The sequence below is a fragment of the Plectropomus leopardus genome, chromosome 6, assembly GCF_026936395.1.
Source record: "Plectropomus leopardus strain MGB_pleo_1.0 chromosome 6, ASM2693639v1, whole genome shotgun sequence".
NCBI classification, from domain to species: domain Eukaryota; kingdom Metazoa; phylum Chordata; class Actinopteri; order Perciformes; family Serranidae; genus Plectropomus; species Plectropomus leopardus.
In genome coordinates this window covers 32,793,763-32,814,058 of record NC_142181.1, presented here as the reverse complement: position 1 = coordinate 32,814,058, position 20,296 = coordinate 32,793,763, and the positions used below count along the sequence as shown (strand labels likewise).

The window sequence follows — 20,296 nt, the reverse complement described above, 5'->3', positions numbered from 1 at the left end:
GTTTTTATAGCCTACAACTTTTTTTTTTTAATATTTGTATTACTTCTCAACGCTTTGATGTGTAAAATTGGCACACTTCTGAACTTTGTAGGGTTTTTTTTAACATGAAGTGACTGCCGCTGTTGCTCTATTTGTTTATTCTAGTAATTAAAAAAAATTCTAACATAATCTTTATTTTATTTGTACACATTCCACAAAATCAAAAAAGAAAATAAAAGCCAAACTGTATCTTTCACGGGAAACTGTAGAAGCAGTCACCTATCACTTCCAATTTTGATTGCCCCAGAAAGTCACCCAAAATCAATTGTGTTTGGGTGGGTTTGTTTCATATTAGTCCACAGCTGTCATTAGAGGGTTGTGCTCTGCCAGTCTGCCTCTCCCAGTGCGGGGTTGGTGATGTCTCCCTCAGGCCCAGCAGGGCAGGGTGAAGGGTGAGCAGGAGTAGATTTCGGTTCACAGATCGCAACTTATAGTGTGACAGCCGAAAAATTCAAGCAGCTGGTGTGTGGAGGGTTTGAACTCCTCTCTCAAGATTTTTTTTCATTCTTTACACAACTTTTTCTGTCACTTTAGATGTGAGCAAGTGAGTGCAGCACTAGCAGGAGAGACTGAAAATGTGTGCTGTTGTGCCCACAGTAAAAGGGGCTTTAATTAATATTTTACTGTAACTGTATATAAAATTTGAAAACAATTTGAAAGCGGTCTCTCGTAGTGATGCTTTACAGAGCATTGTCAGCTGAATAAGCAGCTTCACTTTGCATAGCTTAACAGTTTCAGTTCATTGTGGTGTTGTAGAACTCAAGATCAGTCTTCGAGGGTTCCTGGCCTCGTCTCAGAATTGGACGCATTTTGACACGTTCTTGTCTCGGTCCTGGACATAGTGGACTCTGGATTTTTAATTGAGACTTGTTGAGACCACAGCAGATTTATTTATTATTTGATTTATTTAATTTATCAGTCTCAGCTCCCTGAAGTCTTGGTCTTGTCTGAGTCTCGGCACACTCTGGTGTCAGTCAAGTCTTGGTCTTGGTTAGTATGGTGTTGACTAAAACACTACCTCATTCTGTAGTTTAGTTTTGGTTCACTCTCACCGCTCTCATAGCATTATCTCACTGGAGGCAGCTGTTTTTTCAAAGAAGCTGTAAAAACCCACTGTGCTGGTGAACATAGGCTTTGTTCAAAAACAGCAAACAAGCAGGAAATGCGATTTTTGCAAATCTGATTCAGACCACATTTACAGGTGGTTTAAAATCTGATAGTGTTGCTTCAAAAGTGTCTCAGTTCAGACGCTCTCTCACAGCTTTTTCAGCTTAGCTTCTGAAAATCCGTCTCATCACCAAAGGTTGAACAGGACCAGTGACAAAAATATGATATACTACGGAAGCTAACTCTAAGGTCAACAACGTCATATACAACCTAACGTTACTAATATTTAATGTCTATGGAACCCTACATGTGACAAACTTTTTCTTTTTTTTGCCCAGATGTTAACGTTCACTGTTGTCCTGTTTCAGTGAGGGCTCTGGTGTGATCGTATCCCTTTCAGAAGCTTTGTAGTCCTGCTTTTTCCCTCCCTCACAATCTGTCATCAGTCCTGTTTTACCCCTTCCTTCTTCCCTTGCTTTTCATTTCTTTCTGTCTAAATATTCTGTCTCTGTTGCAGGAAATTTTAATTTTGCTGTGTTGTACACCTTAATCTACAGGTATAAAATCTGATATGTTTAGACAATATACACACACTCACCTACACACAACCTTTGTCCGAGACCTCTGCTGGGGTAATTAGATGCTGAAATATTGATAGGGTGTGTGTGTGTGTGTGCACGCGCGTGCGTGCATGCGTGCGTGCGTGTGTGCGTGCGTGTGTGTTGCCCTCAGCATTTTATATGGATCCTATTAGCACACTTGGCCTCTGTTATTTTGTTCACCCCAACAGAGTTAAAACCCAGCAGAATTTTAACAAGCACAGTCTTTATGTGTCTGCTCCTCCTTTGATCGTGTTTATAGGTAAACAACACTTGTGTAATTTGTGTGTGTGTGTGTGTGTGTGTGTGTGTGTGTGGTTGTATATGTTTTAGCTCCCACTGGAGCTGCCCTGTACACTGCAGACTGGTCATTCCCACTTTTCAATTTTTTCTTTCTTTTTGTTGTGTATATATTTCTATGTACACACATGTATGGCAGAGCAACTATGCCTTTGCCACTACAGTGGCCAATGTGAAAAATGCAAATCTATCTACAGCCAGTATTAAATTTGCCCCATTTGGGCTACTGTAGAAACAATATGGCAGTCTCTGAGCAATCTGGTCCTACTCTGAACTCATCAAATACCGACAATTGGTCAGTGGCCCTCTGTGTCTGACACTGATGCACTTTGGGACCTTATAGCAGCAGTATGAAATGCACTGGGCGGTGACATTTTTGGATGCTCAGAACAACTGCTTTAGTATAAAAAGTGAGAAAGTCCACATGTGATCGGCAAGTGGGAGGTGTATAGGTCAAACCAACACCAGACTTTCACCATGGACTCCACTGTTCGTTTCCATTGTGAAACCAAAAGTCAATCCAATTGTTTTAACAACGTAGTGGCCTAGTATGTGTAGCATACTTTGCATGTGACATATGTGACATGGCATATGTGATTTTACATTACGTTAGTGACAAACATACTTATTTGAGACTGAGCCACGCTGTGTGTAATCTATTATGTATGTTACTTGTTGCTGTTGAAAACAAAAGGTGGTTGTGCCTTTGAAGTGAGGGCGCCTATAGACATATGATCTGTAGTCTCTGATGACTTCTTTAAAAGGCAGCTGAAGACTCACTTATTCAAACTGGCCTTTGTTTCGCCTCGTGCTGTCGAGTGCAGTGGTTCTCAACCAGTGGCCCAAGGAGTTCTAGGGGATCCCCAGAAAAATGGATACAAGTTTATTATCTCTATTTAATTCATTCTAGAATTGAGTCCAATATGATTAAGACTCGGTAGAGCGACTATTCTAAACATAGGTCTGCCCACTGCAAAAAGGTGACTTAGTGATCTTACATGCACACTCCACTTAGAAAGATTAAGATACACTCATATGGACAGATTTTTGTAATTTTACAACATTTTGTTCATCTCTCACTCATCACACTTTTTCTTTAGAATGTTTTGCTGCTCATATGTGTGTGTGTGTGTGTGTGTGTGTATATATGTGTATGTATTCTCAGTAATTATTTTTAAATATATTTATGGGCATATTACGATTCAGATCATGTATATGTACATTTATATACAGTACTTGCTCATGAATATGGTTGTATGTCAACATGCTCAACGAAAACACATTCTCACTTTCTCTACCGTTAACTACTCAACTGTAGTTGACAACTATACAGTTCTGGTCCTCATCAGATCTAGCAACCAAAATCTTGCCTCTTTGGTCTTTAGATGGAGGTCCCTGAAGCAAAGTCTTATCAATTTAGGGGTCCTTCACACAAAGAGGTTGAGAACCACTGGTCTAGTGTTTGTAATTTTTTGTGTTTTTAAGGGTAGTTGTTACTCTTTTTCTATTACTTTTTTTATGTGTTTTTATTTGCTGATCTTTTTTTAAAAATCAGTTTTACTCATGTTCGATACAAAATAAACTTTATTTACTTAGTTACCTACTGTTTGCAATTTAAAGTAAGATTTAATTAGCCTTGTAGGACTAGACAGTATATAACTATCTTGATGAGTAGACGCTCTTATTGTTTTCTCTGTCTGTCTCAGGGTCTACAGGTGACTGCTGATGTCCAGTCATAAGGACAGAAACCTGAACCATGGTCATTCTACAGCAGGTAAACACACACATGCACACGTGCACGCGTGCGTGCGCGCACACACACACACACACACACACACACACACACACACTCACACCACCAACAGTGGAACTATTGCAGTTTTATAAAGAAGCTACATCACTCATTAACGATCAGCTGCTCATTACGCTGCATTTTCCCACTGATTCTTCTTTGTAGTCGAACACACACATGCACACAAGATGCTGTGTCTATTTGTGTGTGCAAGCATGCGTTGCCCTTAGTGTCGGTGTTTTTGATACTCAGTGAATGCGTTGTTGAACTTGTCAGCCTTTCTGATCGACTAATCAGCTCTGACAGCCCCACCCCCCCGCTGTGGAGGCCCAAATGGGACGTGCCAATAAAACAACTGAATACACACACACACAGATCAGCCCTCCCCCATCTCTGTGGATGTTTATCACACACACACTGACCTCCATCCAAACTGTACAGGTGTAATCAGACTGTGCTGACTTTTAATTATGTGTATTCGGAAGAAGAAGAAGAAGTGGATGAAATCTGATACAGCAGAACATTTTTGTTTTTATTGTCAGTCTTAAGGATTCTTGTTATGTAACTGGTGATTGTGGAAGAAGAGTGATGACTAAACGCTTGTGGCACATGTGGAATTTTGTTTGAAAAAAGGGAAGTTTTTTTTTAACAACACTGCTCTTTCTCTGTTGCAATTTTGCTCTTTTTTTTTTTTTACTACCAAGCCAAGGATATTTTGCGTTTTGGATGTCTCTGTGGATCTTTTTTTAAAAAATATAAATAACAGCAATGCTCGAGAGGTGCAGTTTCACCGGTTTACAAAATAATTTCAACCATTTGACTCATTAGACAAAAAAGAAAGCATTTATGCTTTAGATTTTTACTGTTCACACTCACAGTGGTGTGCAGATTTTAACTAGATGTGATGTCCATGACAAAGAAAATGACCAGGAGGGAATCTGATTGGCCACTGGAGGGCTGGGACCCAAATGTTCGGCGTCTCAGCTACAGATACAACACCCTCATCCAGGTAAACTGCAGTCAGTGCGCAGGATGCCACTGAACACTAATGACTTTTATAGTTTGTATGTAGAATGTAACTAATTAAATTTTTTAACCCCAAGGTATCAGGACACTCAGGTAGATTTATCCATAGATGCTGTTTTAAGTGTTTGTGATTTGTTTGGGATCCAGTCAGTTTCTGGGCTTCAAATTGAGTTAACTCAAAATTTATTCTATAATTTATGGGTGGAGAGTGTGATTTAAGTCTGATAACACAACCACTTAACCTATCAACATGCACAAAATGGATGTTTTTATGTCTTCCGGGCTAGTATTTGAAGTGTAAACCTTTGTAACATCCCTGTGAAGTTGTGTCAGGATCTTCAGGCACCACTCAAGGTCACAGTGAATATTTCTATACCTTATCAACCTTAACCATTTGACATCTGAGCAAACTGGCTTTATTTCTTTCAAAAACATGGGAAGCAGGCAATGGGCGACTTAAAAAGCTTAGGAAAAGCAGCGGCCCGGGTTCGATTCCAGCCCTTTGGTGGCCCTTTACTGTGTGTCATTCCCCCTCTCTCTCCTACATTTCCTGTCATTCTACAGCTCTCCTATCAATTAAGGGGAAACCCCCCCAAAAAATAATCTTAAAATGTAAAAAAAAAAAAAAAAAAAAGCTTAGGAAAATGTCTAGAAAACTACATTTTTGCTGATGATGCCCCTAAATCCTACACATTAGAATCCATTCAACACAGTTTTCAGACACCACAGACAACATACAGCATAAAAATATGACAGAATGATAAAAAGATAGAAGTTAAAGGATAAAAAGATAAAATACAAAAAAAGATAAAACAATTAAAGTGCTCCAGCGCTAATCAAAATGGTAAATATGTTATAAATACCAATAAAAACACTAGCTACAAAAACCAAACCTTAAATAAAAAACATCTAAAAACTGTGAATAAATAAATCATAAATACAGGCTCCCAAATGATCGTGGGCAATGTGCAATTTTCCTACTGCTTGTTCACCAGTGTGATAGCAGCTGGAACAAAACTGTTTTTATAGCATCTAGTTTTACACTTTGGGACTAAAAACCTCTTCCCAGAAGGGAGAAGCTTAAACTCACTGTGCAAAACACAAACATGTTAGTATTTGGGAATACCTCTGACACCAGGCTTAAAGCACTGGAGTCTTTCCCCACTGCAGTACAGAACAGTTGCTCCTTAATATTTTGAATTTCCACCCAGAAGGCTCTGTTCGGCATTCTGTTGCATTAGGAACACTTTGTAGCTATTAATTCCTGACTTGTGTATTGGCAAGTACATAACTGTCTGTATTAATAGCTGTCGGTGATTTCTTTGGTGGCTATTGTGCTGTTTTTTTTCACTTGTTCTGCTTCAGTGAACTAAAAAAAACCTCAGACGTTGTGCTGTTGTTGCTCTTGTTTGGTTTGTTGGAAAAGGAAAACAATGTAATCTGAAGAGTCTTGGTCTCAGAAAGATGAAATATTTCATTCCAGAGGAGAACAGCGCTCAGGGGTCACGATTGGTTTACAGCACTCACATTTGGGAGTTAGATTCAGACTATGAAGCTTTGGTTTGCTTTTTGTGTGGAGTTGAAAATAATACAGCTAAAAGTAAGGCTGCAACGAACAGCCAGTGGATTGTTTCAGCTTTAGAAAGTGACAGTGCTACCGTACCAAAGATGCTGTTTCATATACTCTGTAGAGTACCAACTGAATATTTATATACTTTCACACTGTTTAATACTGAAGTACATTATTATTGAATAATTAATGGAGGTTCAACGATGCATCAATAAACTCCATAAAAGACTATAATTAAATTTTGAGAAAGGCCTAATCATTATATTCCCATATTCTGTCTCTAAAAAGGCTTTAGAATTGATTTTTAGTTAATGTAATGAAGGATTTTAGGGCAAAATGTAATCATTCAGCTCACAATAGCTTTTTAAAATAAATCTGTATATTGATAATTTTACAGTACATAACACAAACGTCAGCTTTATCTCAAATCAACAACTATACATACACAAGGTTACATAAAAAAAAAAAAAACAATATCAAAGCATTCTTGACCTGAAACGTGATCCCTTTAGGGGACATTGCATGATACTACACTCTTTTATTCATATGTACTGCAGATGTTGTGTGTGCCAAGTGACGATACTGACTGTCATTATAATGAGTTTAGAAAATATTTTTATAATCCTACAAAGCCTCTTTGTTTGTTGTTTATTTGCTTTTTTTTAGTGGCTGTATTCTGTCTCTGCTGTGCTCACTGCCACGTGAAAATGTCACTGCGACGGAGAGCTGTCATTCATTTATTCATTCATTCATTCATTCATTCATTCATTCATTCATTCAGCAGTTCTCTCGCTCTTTCATTCACTGGACAACCACAGTGGAGACAGGACTGAGCTGGTGTGTGTGTGAGAGTGTGTGTTGTGTGTGTAGCCCATATAAGACCATGGGACAAACACAGTTGCCTCTGTCACTTTATTGTACTGTTGGCTTTTGTGATTGAATTACTCAAATACTCATTATTCATTAAGCAAAATTCTGAGGTGCTTGAACTTAACTTGGATACTTGAGTGATTGCAGAATACTTTTTTTTAACTGTATTTATTTTATTTTTTTAACAAATAAAGTGATGCATTACAATAAACTTTGACAAACATCTACATCCATATACGCAAACATATTTACAGTATGTAAAACAGCACAAAATGATAAAAGAGTGAGAAAAAGAGGGTGAGAAAGGCCCCAGTACACATTCATACTTATAGGATACACTGTGTCACAATAATATTACATAATCTTAAATTTCCACTGTCCCAACTTAACCACTATTACATTGTTTGTCCATTGGTTTTCACATGCCAAGAACATATTCAAATAAGATTTTACCTTTGGAAAATGTGATGCAAGTAGCAGTATTCGATATCAGTTAGTAGTGATATATCTCTATAAATAAATACATAAAAAAGAAGAAAAAATCAGACAAGCATAAAGGTTAGGGCTAAAGGACTAAAGCTTCTAAGTGGTAATAAAAAGTGTCATTAACACCAGCAGAGGGCAGACGCATACCTGAAGAACAGCCTCCCACCTGCAGACAGATACTGTTCAGCCTGCAGTGTACACTTTCAGACCCTGGAGGGAGCTTGTGTAACTTGTAGTAAACCTAGTACCCAACAAGTGTAACATTACACTTATTAACAATTAAGATGCAGCTAGTGAGACTTTAGACTGAGATGAAATTACAGAAAGATGAGCCTTTGTACTTTGTCTTTGTATTCATATTTTCTTCTACTTTAAACTCATACTACATTTATTTGTGTTTGTTACTTTTAAGATTCACATTTTACACACAAAACATAAATGTGTCTAAAAGAGTACAATTTGTTAAAACTACACAGCAGTGTGTAAAGAATAATCAGTAGTAGTACTGCAAGTTGATATGAAATCAATATCCAACAATAATATTTTTAATGATGTAGTAAAGGTATGCAATATCCCACAGTACATTATCCCATTGATCTTTACTGGAATAAATTGTGTTGTACATGACAACAGACAAACCTAACATATGTATATCAAAAACTAATGAGCTAATTAAAATTTGCTTTAAATAATCAACTTAATCTCTTGAAATCATAACAGCATATATCTGTCATGTCACCTATGATTTCATTGAAAGTTGATAAATGATAGATAAATAAATAAATACCAATCTGAAAGAGATCATTACAGCACTTTTACCTTTACTTTTAAGTATATTTTTATGATAATACTTATGTACATTTCCTAGAGTAAGATTTCAGTTTTAGGACTTGCAGTTAAGTGTTAGAATCTTACAGTGTCACTATTCTTACTGGAGTAAGGGATCTGAATACTTTTTCCACCACTTTCTGTCTTTTCAGTATTAATATTTTCCCAGCATACTTGCTGTGTCTACATCATACAGTCTATGGTCTGCATGCTTTTGTTCCTTTGTTGTCTTAATGGAGGAAGAGCAGGGACAAAATGTTAATGTTAATTGTCACTGAGGCAGAAAGGAGAGCAACGTCTGTCTGTGTTTTTATGGACAAATTTATTTACCGACAAATACCAACACAATTAGCTTGTCACCATATCTCACCCTGTGACCTTTGACTTCTCTAAATTGTCTATTTAAATGCAAATGAGGTGAGCTGAAGCCTTTATCAATCACTATTACAGGGCCCGCTCAAGACTAGTCTGTTTGGAGTGGGCCGAATGCTTGACCACAGGCAGGCGCAGAGAGATTGGTGGGTGAGATTGGGCACAGCCCTGCGCTGTGTGTCCTGACCCCATCTGTGTTGTGTCTGAAGGGACCTTAAGTCACTATCCTCAGCTTGGGGCTTTCTTAAGAAATGCTCATCTGAACAACCTCATATACTGCACATCCTTGGGTTCCCAGCAATACGCCTGCCCAGTGTGACTGCATGAACGGTTCTTTAGATATGCAAAGGGCACACAAACATACAGTGGTAGATATATGCTAAGATATGGCCTCTTACTAGCTCTCTGTGTCCCCTGCCTTAAAATTCTCTTTAAAGTATTTGGATAAACCTGAATTTAAGCATCCTGTGATGGTCTAAATCAGGGGTGTCATTTTAGTTAGTGGGCCACTTACAGCCCACTTTGATGTCAAGTGGGCTGGACCAGTAAAACCATCAGATATTTTAACAAAATCTGATACTTAAAAAATGCTCAATTTTCAATATGGGTGTAATGCCTTGAACTCAGATATTTAAGTTATTGTAAGGAGAATTTTTTCCTGAGCCTTTTTGAAAATAATTTTCAAAACTACTTATTTCTTTTAATTTGTGGGACATTTCATACAAAGTTGCTCATTGACATTTTCCCAATTTGTATTTTAAAAAATCACACTAATTTGCTCAAGGGAAAGTTTTAAATACTTGTGAAAGGTGTCTGGAAGCAGCACAAGAAAAGTCATGTTGCTCAAGGTTTCAAGGGTTAAATAAAACTAACATAAAAAACATTTTAAATAAAGATAATTTCGTAGATTATTTCAAATATGAATACCTAGTTTTTGGATGTGTTAACTTTCATTTTTATTTCATTTTTCCTTCTTTTCTTTAATGATTCTTTTTTCTATGCCTGTATTGTAAAGCGGCGATAGATGGGCTATATAACAGAAAATTGGGAAAAAAGATGTGGAAAACATGTAAGAAATGTTCCCAGCCAGACATTGTGGTTCATAGTCGGCGTCATAAAGCACTTTTTCTATCAGTCCTCTGGTTGGTTCGTTACCTTTCCACGCAGGAGTGACATTAGCAGGCGTAAGTGAATACCTGGCTCATGTCTGGTCTGAATTATTTACCTGAAGAAAGAGATGATGAGAACACACACCCATCCACCGCAGGCTGCACGGACATTACATCACTGCTGTCCTGCCAACACCACACCAACACTGCGGCGTGTCTCAGTCACGTTTGTTGAGAGCACTGTGTGTGTGAGAGATTACAGCCCTGGTGTTAGTCCATTTTTCTGAATCTGTCCTGTGTATAAACCATTATGTTCACATTTAGTTGCGTGAAATTAGAGGTCTTAGAGGTACAATGAAGGTCAGGGAGTTTATTGAAAAACTGCATGAAAAACTATGTGATGTGATTGAGTTAGATATCATTTTTGCTACACTTAATAAATATATGACAATGTGCAGAGCTAGAGGAACCCAAATTATTACTCTGCCATATCCAGAGAGTAAGAGAGTAATTCATTTATTGTTCATTTAAAGTCATCATGAAAGCCATTGTTTTTGGTTTTCAAATTACATTTATTTGAAGGAGAAATGATGGTGGTTTACATATTTTTCTGCAACTTGCAATGATGCATGCAAACATGTAAAGTTTAATGCATGATGTCTTCCCCCAAGCGGTAATCCTGGGAGCTGAAAATGAACCACTCTACTTGATTGTCTCCATTTGCTGCGGTGTCTGGTTAGTTGACCTGGGGGCTTCATTGATCTTTAAATGACTTGTATAAAAAGCCTCTAAAGGCCTGCGGTGTAAAACAACACTGTCGATGTGAGACTGATGGCGGTGATGAGAGACTGCTGTTATGGAATACACTCAAAGCTAAATGTTTGTCTGAGGCACATTTAGGTCAGACCATAGACTGTATATATTATTAACAGTCTATGGGTCAGACAGTCAGCAATGAAACAGTTATAAGGCAGGTTTCCATTACAGATTTGCACAATACTTAAGTGCTATTTCCTAAATCTCGATCTCTAAAACACAATTTCAAGCTGACTGCGTTTCCATTGAGTGATATTATTGGACTTCTCCCGTGATGTTTTGCGACATCTCCTCTCGCAACATTCCAAGAAGCATGGTGAAGGATGTTCAAAACATTATCAGCTTTATTTCTGTTGCAGCCACCCAGTAGACATAATTTCCAATCGAAGGCAGTGCAATAATAGAAAGGCAAGCCCCTTATACGTGGGAGCGGCCACATGTGAGGGGTTTCTGGGAGGTGATAGTCCACGATTTCACAGAGGAATTGTAGATTCAAAACTTTTAGTTGATCCTCTCAGCTTTTGAAGAGTTATGTGTTGCAATAACACCTCTTGTAGCTCCTGCTGCATCATGGCCAAGTGAGCCTATTCCTACTGACAAGCACATAGCCATAGCATCATGTGACCTTAAAAGCCAAAAAAGTGTTTCCATTGCAGTTTTGCAAAATCTGCCTTTTTCTAATAGCTTGTAATAGTACCTAGGCATATTTAACATTTGCAAATGTTAAGCCTGGAGAGAATCATATGTGTGATTGTGTTTGTGTGTGTGTGTATTCATCTCTCTGAAGGTAATATTGCAAATTATTGGACCAATCAGCCTCATCTTTTGTGTATATGGTAAAGGACCTCTTGTGGTTGCAGTGATTCACAATTGTTCAAAAAACGATTTTCACCAAATCGGCTTGGCTAACCATTCATCTCTTCCCCTGAAATTTCTTCACTCATTGTTTTCAGTGTTTGTGATTTATCCCTTAGATGAGAGACGGAATAGATAAAAGGTCATGTGTCAGATCAAAACTAAAAATGTGGTTGTGTGCCCTGTGGATCAAGTTTTTCTGTAGGCCGTCGCAGGAGCTAACGTAACCCTGGTTCCTTCGTCAAAAAGTCTATGGGATCTTTCGACTGGATTTTGGATAATTGCAGAAAATAAGCTCTTTGGCAAACAAACATTTATGATACTTACATGTTATGTTCAGCAACATAATCTTCACAAATAATCTTCACAGTTTTTGAAGCCTAGATGTATTTGCCGGCCATAAAGGAACTACACTAGAGTCGCATGACTTAACATCTTTACCACGACATGGCTGTATATATTGTGTTAGGCATTGCCGCTTTTTTAAGACACATAATGCTTCAAAGTTCACAGTGGGGTATTTACCAACATATTTTAAGTTGTAGAGCAAAACATGAAAGTCTCTTCAGCTTATTTTAACCACAGACTTATTTAAGGCTTCTCACCCATTGATTTCAAGATGTGGGAACCAGAAGAGTTCAGAAATGACTCTTAACTCATTTCCAGGTTTTAGGACTTTTAGGACTGGGGCAAACTAGAACTTTACAGCATTAGCCTTAAGATGCCATTTCTGCTTGTTTTACTGTGAATTACATCTTTTGGTCAGTTGCATGTCACATTGGTTGCTTAGATCGTGGAAAGAAATTCTGTATTATATACTGTAGATCATGAAATCCCACACTGAACTCTCATGTAAGATGTGATTCTTACACTAACTTTCATTCATCCTATAGCATCCTATGCCTATTCCTTCTAGTTCTGTTTGTGATTGTGGACTGCTGGTTAAGTAACAAACAAAATCATCATTGAAAAGCACTTTATTATGTCCATGATCAGTTGCCCAAGGTCTTCCGAGTTACATCCATCTGCACACAGGTACTAGATGTGTGGATGATGGGAGGTAGAAAGAGGTGAAGGAAAAGAAAGACTGCACAGAGATATAAAAGACAAAAAGACAGACACTGAACAGATCCTCTGTGTTAAATAATTCAACATGTGGTTTCTGATAGTTTGCTGTTGGCCCTGCTTGCTCCATTTTACTCTGTCACAGGCTGTGTGTGTGTGTATGTGTGTGTGTGTGTGTGTGTGTGTGTGTGTGAGAGAGAGAGAGAGACAGGTGCTTGGTGGTGTAATGTTCAGGTGGCTCAGTTTGCCAGACGGAGTATTTACTTAATTAAACTGACATGTATGTAATACACACTCAAACAACCATTCATCCTACTCACACAACACACAGTCATCTACTCTCGCTCACACACGGAGTAGGAAGGAAAGAAAAATAGAAATAAATATAACTAAAGCTAAATAATAACAGCAGCATGCCATCAATGTTATGCTGACAATGATAGCAAGTCGATGGTGACCAGAGATAATTTTTTTTACCATATTTAGCTTTTTGCTTTCCTATCTAAAGTTACATGGGTTAGGTTTAGGAAAAGTAACATGGTTCACTTGATTTAACTTGATTCCAAACACACAATACATGATGTTAGAAAAAGTCTAATTATTTTGTTAGACTAAAACTGGACTTTAAATTACATGTAAACATGTTATAAGCACTGAGGAGGAACTTTTGTTTTTAATTTTGGCTTAGGTGAGGGAAATACAACTTAAAAAGATAGTATTTTATACATGTATATATATATTTTTTTCTTTTTTTTTAAAAGTCACACTCCAGCCACCTTCCTCCTCTGATGAATAAAATACAGTCCCACAGCAAAAGCATGGAAGCTAAGTGATGTACCACCATGGATTGTTCCGCAGCAAAACCTATTTTAGCCATCTAAAAAAAAAATTAAAAAAAAAATCTTCTCTTAACTTTCCACAATAAATGATCAAGGCAGTGGAAGAGCAGCAGCTCAGCTGTTCAGTGGAGTAAAATGACGTTTTACTCCATTGATGTGATGTTTTCATCAATGGAGTCTTGTGTTTTTGATATTACGGCTTTACGGTGAAAATATTCTAAATATAGTGTAGGCTACAATCAAACTGGCTTAAAACTAATCAGTAAAGGTAGAATTAACTCAGTGCAGATTAATTATATGTACATGACTCGTCGGTTTTCTACCCTGAAGTAAATAAACAGTTGTGATTGTGATTCAGTTTATGGCAACTAGCTGAAATAGGGCATATCTCCACCTGCCTTGGTGAGTCGGACATACTTCCATCAATAAATGGATTCTCCCCCGTTGTTTGTATATTGGGACGATGACAGTAGTCCAGTTAAATGGCCTAATCGAGCTATGATCGTAGCTCGACTAAACTGTGCATGTAAAGGTACTGACTGATCTCCTGGGGGAAAGTCCTGTGTTGTTTGAACCATTCACTGACCCAAGCAGCCTTTTTATGCAGACTTTTCCCTTTTCTTTGTGAGAAAGCGCCAGGGTGTAGATGTTTATACCCCAATAACAGATACACCTGTATGACATGTGAATTACATGTTGTGAGGATGACTCATTCCTCTGTTTCTTTAAGTGTTTGTTACGTCTTTTTCCATGTTTGTTCCTTACCAAGCTTCTCAGATCTGATTTGTTTTGTCATTAAACCCATTAAATTCATGTAGGATCAACTGTAGCTCACAGAGTTAATTTTATTATTCATCAAAATAAAGACTGACTAGAATACAGTTTTTTTCCACATCAATAGGTGCATGCACAAACAGTGCATAAGAGCAGCCTGAACCACTCACAATTCTGAGTAACATTTTGTTAAGTGTTAGAATTATTATTAGTATAAGTAGTATACTAATATTGTCCTTAATGTTTCTCTGCCAGGAAGCACTCAGTTTATCCTGTATAACCTGCAGAATTTACATCACAGTACAAGCCTGTAGTGTATTTATCTTTATAGAAATCCAACACCTTAGGACACACCTGAGGAGGAAGTGACATCTTGTTGCCATTGGCGACGGGAGGTTGTGAGGGGCTGGGTTAAGTGTGAATGTGATAGAGAGAGAGAGAGCAGGTGGACTGTCCCAAAATGTTGCTGCAGTGGAACTTAAAAGTGATCTGAAAATTAGCAGAAGGCAGAATTTTGTTAGCTATTTGGGGTTGATTTCCTCAAAGTGGACCAGAAAGATACAAAGATATGGGACTGAAGGTCATGCACCAGGATGTTTGACCCTGTTAGACTATAAGATCAAATTTTGTCAAGGGAATTTCAGCTTTTTTGAGGTGAACAAGAGAAAGTGACCTGCTTGCACCTGTGATGAATTGAACCTGCTGAGACATGAGGATTTTGAACATTTCAGTGTTTTTTTGACTGTGGATCTAACCTGACTCCTAGTTTGATATTTTACGTGGATATTTGGAAATTACGCAAACTTACAGAACAATTTAGACACCTTTCCACCTATCTGTGTGGATTACAAGGCTTCCATCAGATATCATTGTCAGAGTGTGAGTTTGTCCTGTGCACGTGAAGATGTACAAGCGTCGGGAATATGTGGAGCTTTATGAGAAGGATCTAGCCAAATGGGCGCTACTACGCAACGTCAACACTGTGATGAAAAACAGCACACTGCTGCCGGTACGCAAATGTGTGTATGAGTGTTTTAAGTTTCGTATGTCATAATTGTAAGTCTGTACTCGGTGGGATTTGTGTTGTGTAAGATCCCTGTGTGTGTGTGTTGCCTTGCTTCATGCATCAAATATTGATCATATTTCTGTGGCCTTGTTGAAATACCTCTGTGTGTGTGTGTCTGCGTATTTGTGTGTGTGTGTGTTTATCTATCTTATGTGAGATTGCATAACTGTGTGTTAAATGCATGAATCACAAGAATGTGGTTGTCTGTTTCGATTTTTAATCTGAGTCATGAATCATAATTGTATATCTGAAAACATCTGACGTGCCTTTGTGTGTGTGTGTGTAAGTGCGGTGTGTGCGCATATGTCTGCCTTGTTGCATGTTATTAAAAACCGTTGCACAGAGGCTGCAATTTGTGGCAAGGTCTGAGCGACAAAAGCAGTGCTTTAACTTCAGTCTTGTACATCATAGAATTGAGTTGACCTTAAAGGAACTTTAACTTTAACAGAATCACGTTTTTGTCAGAAATCAGTTACCTTAGCACAAAGGCTGCAAACAGGAGGAAACAGAAAGACTATTGAAAGGTAACAAAATCCAGCTACTAACACCTCCAAGACTGTGTTCAGACCAACTTTAGCTCTGTGTGAAAAACACAGCCTTTTCATTCATTTGAATGTGGCTCTACTTTTACCAGACCACAGCATGTTGATGTCCAGCGACAGCAAATTCCAGCAGTTTAACTTGAGATTGTTGTGCTGAAAGATAAAATGACATATACGTAAAGCCTGTATTATAGTTTTTTTAAACCAATGTGGAGTGTTTTGGCATTTGATAATCCTTCAAACTCATGGATCTGTTATTCAAACTGGATTTCATGGATTGTCTTTTTCCATTTTTTGTTTGTTGTATTGGTTGTGAACCAGTGGTATTGCCCCCAGAAATCTTGTAATAGGCATGGCCAAATGGGGCTGCTGAAAATTTTAGGGTGGCAAAACTAAAAGCCATGATTACATTTCAAGAATTTAGTAATGCTGTTAAAGGTATATTGGCTAGTTATGTGCAAATTAAGCAAAGACATCTCACAGAAAAAAAGAGAATTGTTAACAAAATTAAGATAATTACTTCAGTCGGTAACACATTAATAAATTAAGTTTTCACATCTGCAGTTCCACACAGTTGTGTTAATCAAACTTGATAAATTGATTTGAAAAACTTAATTAATTTATGTGTTACTGACTGAAGTACTTATTTTACGAGTTGGTTAAAATTTGTCTTTTTTCAGTGCTGTTTTTGTTAAACCACTATTTTGGTTTTTCAAAGGTTAACAATGTGTGACTTCAGTGTAATGGTAGAATATGAGAGGCCTCATGGTGACTGTTTGTAACTGACTACAAGGAGCCAAATCCAGGAGGGAGAAACTTTTCAGAGATTACTATTCAGGTCTACAGTGTGAAAGATTGATGCCGAAATTGTTGACAGTCAGATATTTAACTGCCTCTGATTTGTAAGCACCTGCTCATGGTGTTCATTCACCTCTCTGTACTAACCCTTCTTTCCTCTCCTACATAACGACTGTCTGCACGTTAGATGTCCTCTCTGCCCACCTCAACAAATTCCTGGTACACATTTTGTGTTTTTTTTGTGTTTTTTTCCCCGAAGCTTCCAGGCCAGACAGGACTTTATGTCGGCATCAGGAGATCATCTGGGGTTCATTTCACCCTTTTCAGACTGCACCATTTATTTAAATACTACAATTAAAATACTAAACCTGATAAGTCTTAGCTTTTGATAAGTATTTCACTGCTGGAGAAATGGGCTTTTCATAAAATGGACCTGTTTACGCAGCAGAAAGGCACATATACTTTTAAAATTGGTGCTCCCTGATTAGAACCCCCCCACAGAAAATAAGGGCTGTGACATTTGCTTTTGCACGAAAGGAAGAAAATCTACAACTACCGGAATGTAGTATGCGATACTGGACCTATGAATGATCCCTCTGGTGGGTGACATAATGTGAGTTGGGGTTTGCCAGCTCGTCTGAAAAAAACATGATGTGGTGGTAGTCAAACAGAAAGCTAAAATAAGAGAAATAGGTAACACAGTAACAGAGTTTTGATTCATATTTTATTAGCACTGCCTAGTTTTACCATTTGACCTCCTAAATTTTCAGCCTCTGTTTTCATAATACAGGAAACAGTACAGCGTCAACTTCCTGTTCACAAATTCTCATAATAAAGCTAAATAGTGCACTAAAATATGATAATGAAATGGGAGAAATAGGCAATACAGTAACAGAATCTTGGTTAATATTTGATTTGTGCTGCCTAGTTTCATTTGTGTTTGAGAAAGAAAGAGAGAAACCGATCTCTCTCTTTCAATCTTTTTTGTGTCTGCAGTGGCGAGCATAAAAAAGTGAGCAAGTACAATCTGTATTTCGAGCAGCAGCCCTAGAGTCAATGAAAAATCCACCTCAAAATGCGTCATCCGGAAGATTTTTCATTGGCAAATGAGCATGGAGATCCACAGTTCAGTTTACCACAGTTAATTTTACACATATTACCCAAAATATTATGATACAAAGCTGGTTGAAAATTGGTGGCCCATAGCTGTAGAGTGAGATGATATGAGGCCTTATTTAACCACAGTCTGACTGATTAGAAAAGGTTCACGTCTCCAGGCTGTACTAAGCCTGGTCTCGGTGCAGTTTGAAAATGGTTATGATTCAGTTTTTCAAATAAAGAAATAGGGATTCTAATCATGGGTCCGATCATCTTACAAAATCCAAACTTATCAATCACATTCATGGAGATGCTGTAAATAAAGGCATGGTTCTGATTTCTCATGTGATCATCCTCATTCCTCTTTATCTGACCTTGATTTAAATTTAATTCTTTCTCTTACAGTAATTTAACTAAATTAGGATCCCAGTCCTGATGCTGGCTTTGATTTTAATTGTCAATTTCTTTCCAGGGCGACTATGTCTGGTTGGACCTGAAGTCTGGTCGGGAGTTTGAGGTGCCAATCGGCGCCGTGGTCAAACTCTGTGACTCAGGACAGATCCAGGTGGTGGATGATGAAGGAAATGTAAGTGCTGAAACACACTCAATTATGAAAATAGGTTTCTTTATGCCACGGGGAGCATGCTTGACTGTGTCTGAAATCACCCCACATGACAGGGATACTACATGTTTCTGGGATTTTAGGACATGTGTTGTATTTTAAGACCTCTTTATGATTTTAGGATGTTTCTAGCATTTTAGGAAATTTCTAGGATTTTTATGACGTTTCTAGGATTGTAGAACATTTCTCGGATTTTGAAGACGTTTCACTGATTGTAGGAAATTTCTAGAAACTTAGGGTGTTTCTAGCATTTTAGGACATTTCTTTATTTTAGGACATTTTTCTGATTTTGGGACATTTCTCTAATATTAGGATGTTTATAGGAGTAGAGGACATTCAGGATTTTAGGATGTTTCTAGTACTTTAGGACATTAAAGGCTGAGATAGGACCTCTGTTGGGAGGTGCGTGGGATTCTCCACTGGCATTTTTTTAAATAAACAAGCTCTATTATGATGCTTTTTATGCACTCTGGCACCTTATGTATACTAAAAGTGCATAAACAATTCCCAGTGCGAATCACTTTATTTTTATTTCGAATACTAAAATAGTTTAGGGGCCACCTGACATCCTAAAGGGCCAGATTTGGGCCATAAGTTCAGTAACACAATCCTACAGTATCTACTATAGCTATTTTAGTTGATTGTCTGAATTCTGAGTGTCAAATTTACACACATCCCTTCTCCCCCTCTTCCACCAGGAGCACTGGATCTCCCCACAAAATTCCACCAACATTAAACCAATGCATCCCACCTCCATCCATGGCGTGGAGGATATGATCCGCCTGGGAGATCTCAACGAAGCTGGCATCCTCCGAAACCTGCTCATCAGATACAGAGAAAAACTCATATATGTGAGTATTGCTGCAGTTCTGTTCCTATGCTACTGCTGCACACTGATACTGATACACTTAGTTGTAAAACTACAGCCTCAGCTTTAGTAACACTCCATCAGTACTATCTCACAACAAACCAATCATTACCAACCTGTGACGTCTGCTGTTGGCTGTTTTTCTGCTCTCATCTGAATTCTTAATTTGCCCTTCTTGCTATCCTCCTTCCTTCTTCCCTTTTCCTGTTTCCTCTGAAGACAAACTGTGGTGGCAGGGTAAGTGAGCTCCTGCTCATCGAGCATGGCTGGAGAGAGATCTATAAATTAATACTTGTATTTGATACAACACCTGCACGGCCTCATAAACATCAACATGCAGTATATTTGTTATTGAACTGTATCGGTAACTGCATGTATGTTGCATGTTTTGATTGTTTCGTGTTAGTAGTGGTCTGTTTCATAAACTTGAAATTGTAAAGACACCATGGATGTTGTTGCAAAATGTTACAATATTTTGTAAAGAAACCCGATAGATTATTATATCAGTGTATACGTACAACATTTTGTATGATAACAAATTAGCCCAGAAATGGCATTGTCACAATACATATTTTACATAGTTACATACTTAGCATTAAGTTACATAGGTTAAGTTGCAAGTAAAGTTGCACAGGTTAGGGGTTTGGGAAGCAAAGTTTGGTAGGTTAGGTTCAGGAAAACAAACATGGTTGAGCATTGTCACGTTACTTGCATAACGTAGAGTTATGTACTTAACATAAACGTACGTACTTAACGTGAAGTTAAGTGAACCTACTTAACTTAAACTTATATGTTTAACATAAAGTTACATTTGTTAGGTTTTGGTAAAAAAAAAAAATGGTTGGTATTATCACA

General features: G+C 37.8%; 1 protein-coding gene across 3 annotated transcripts in view; it reads left to right on the top strand.

The window, feature by feature from the left end:
• myo7aa (myosin VIIAa) overlaps positions 1–20,296 on the top strand; it is a 70,730-nt gene that overhangs the window by 2,955 nt on the left and 47,479 nt on the right. Inside the window, exons 3-6 of one of the 3 annotated variants that reach the window (XM_088079282.1) lie at positions 3,752–3,819; positions 18,424–18,537; positions 19,272–19,424; positions 19,661–19,678. In XM_088079282.1, coding sequence (XP_087935408.1) covers positions 3,802–3,819; positions 18,424–18,537; positions 19,272–19,424; positions 19,661–19,678 — 303 coding nt within the window. In that variant the 5' untranslated portion in view covers positions 3,752–3,801. Of the gene's footprint in view, positions 1–3,751; positions 3,820–4,211; positions 4,847–18,423; positions 18,538–19,271; positions 19,425–19,660; positions 19,679–20,296 lie in introns of those variants that run through there. The other 2 variants (XM_088079281.1, XM_042486976.2) reach the window with 2 other exon arrangements.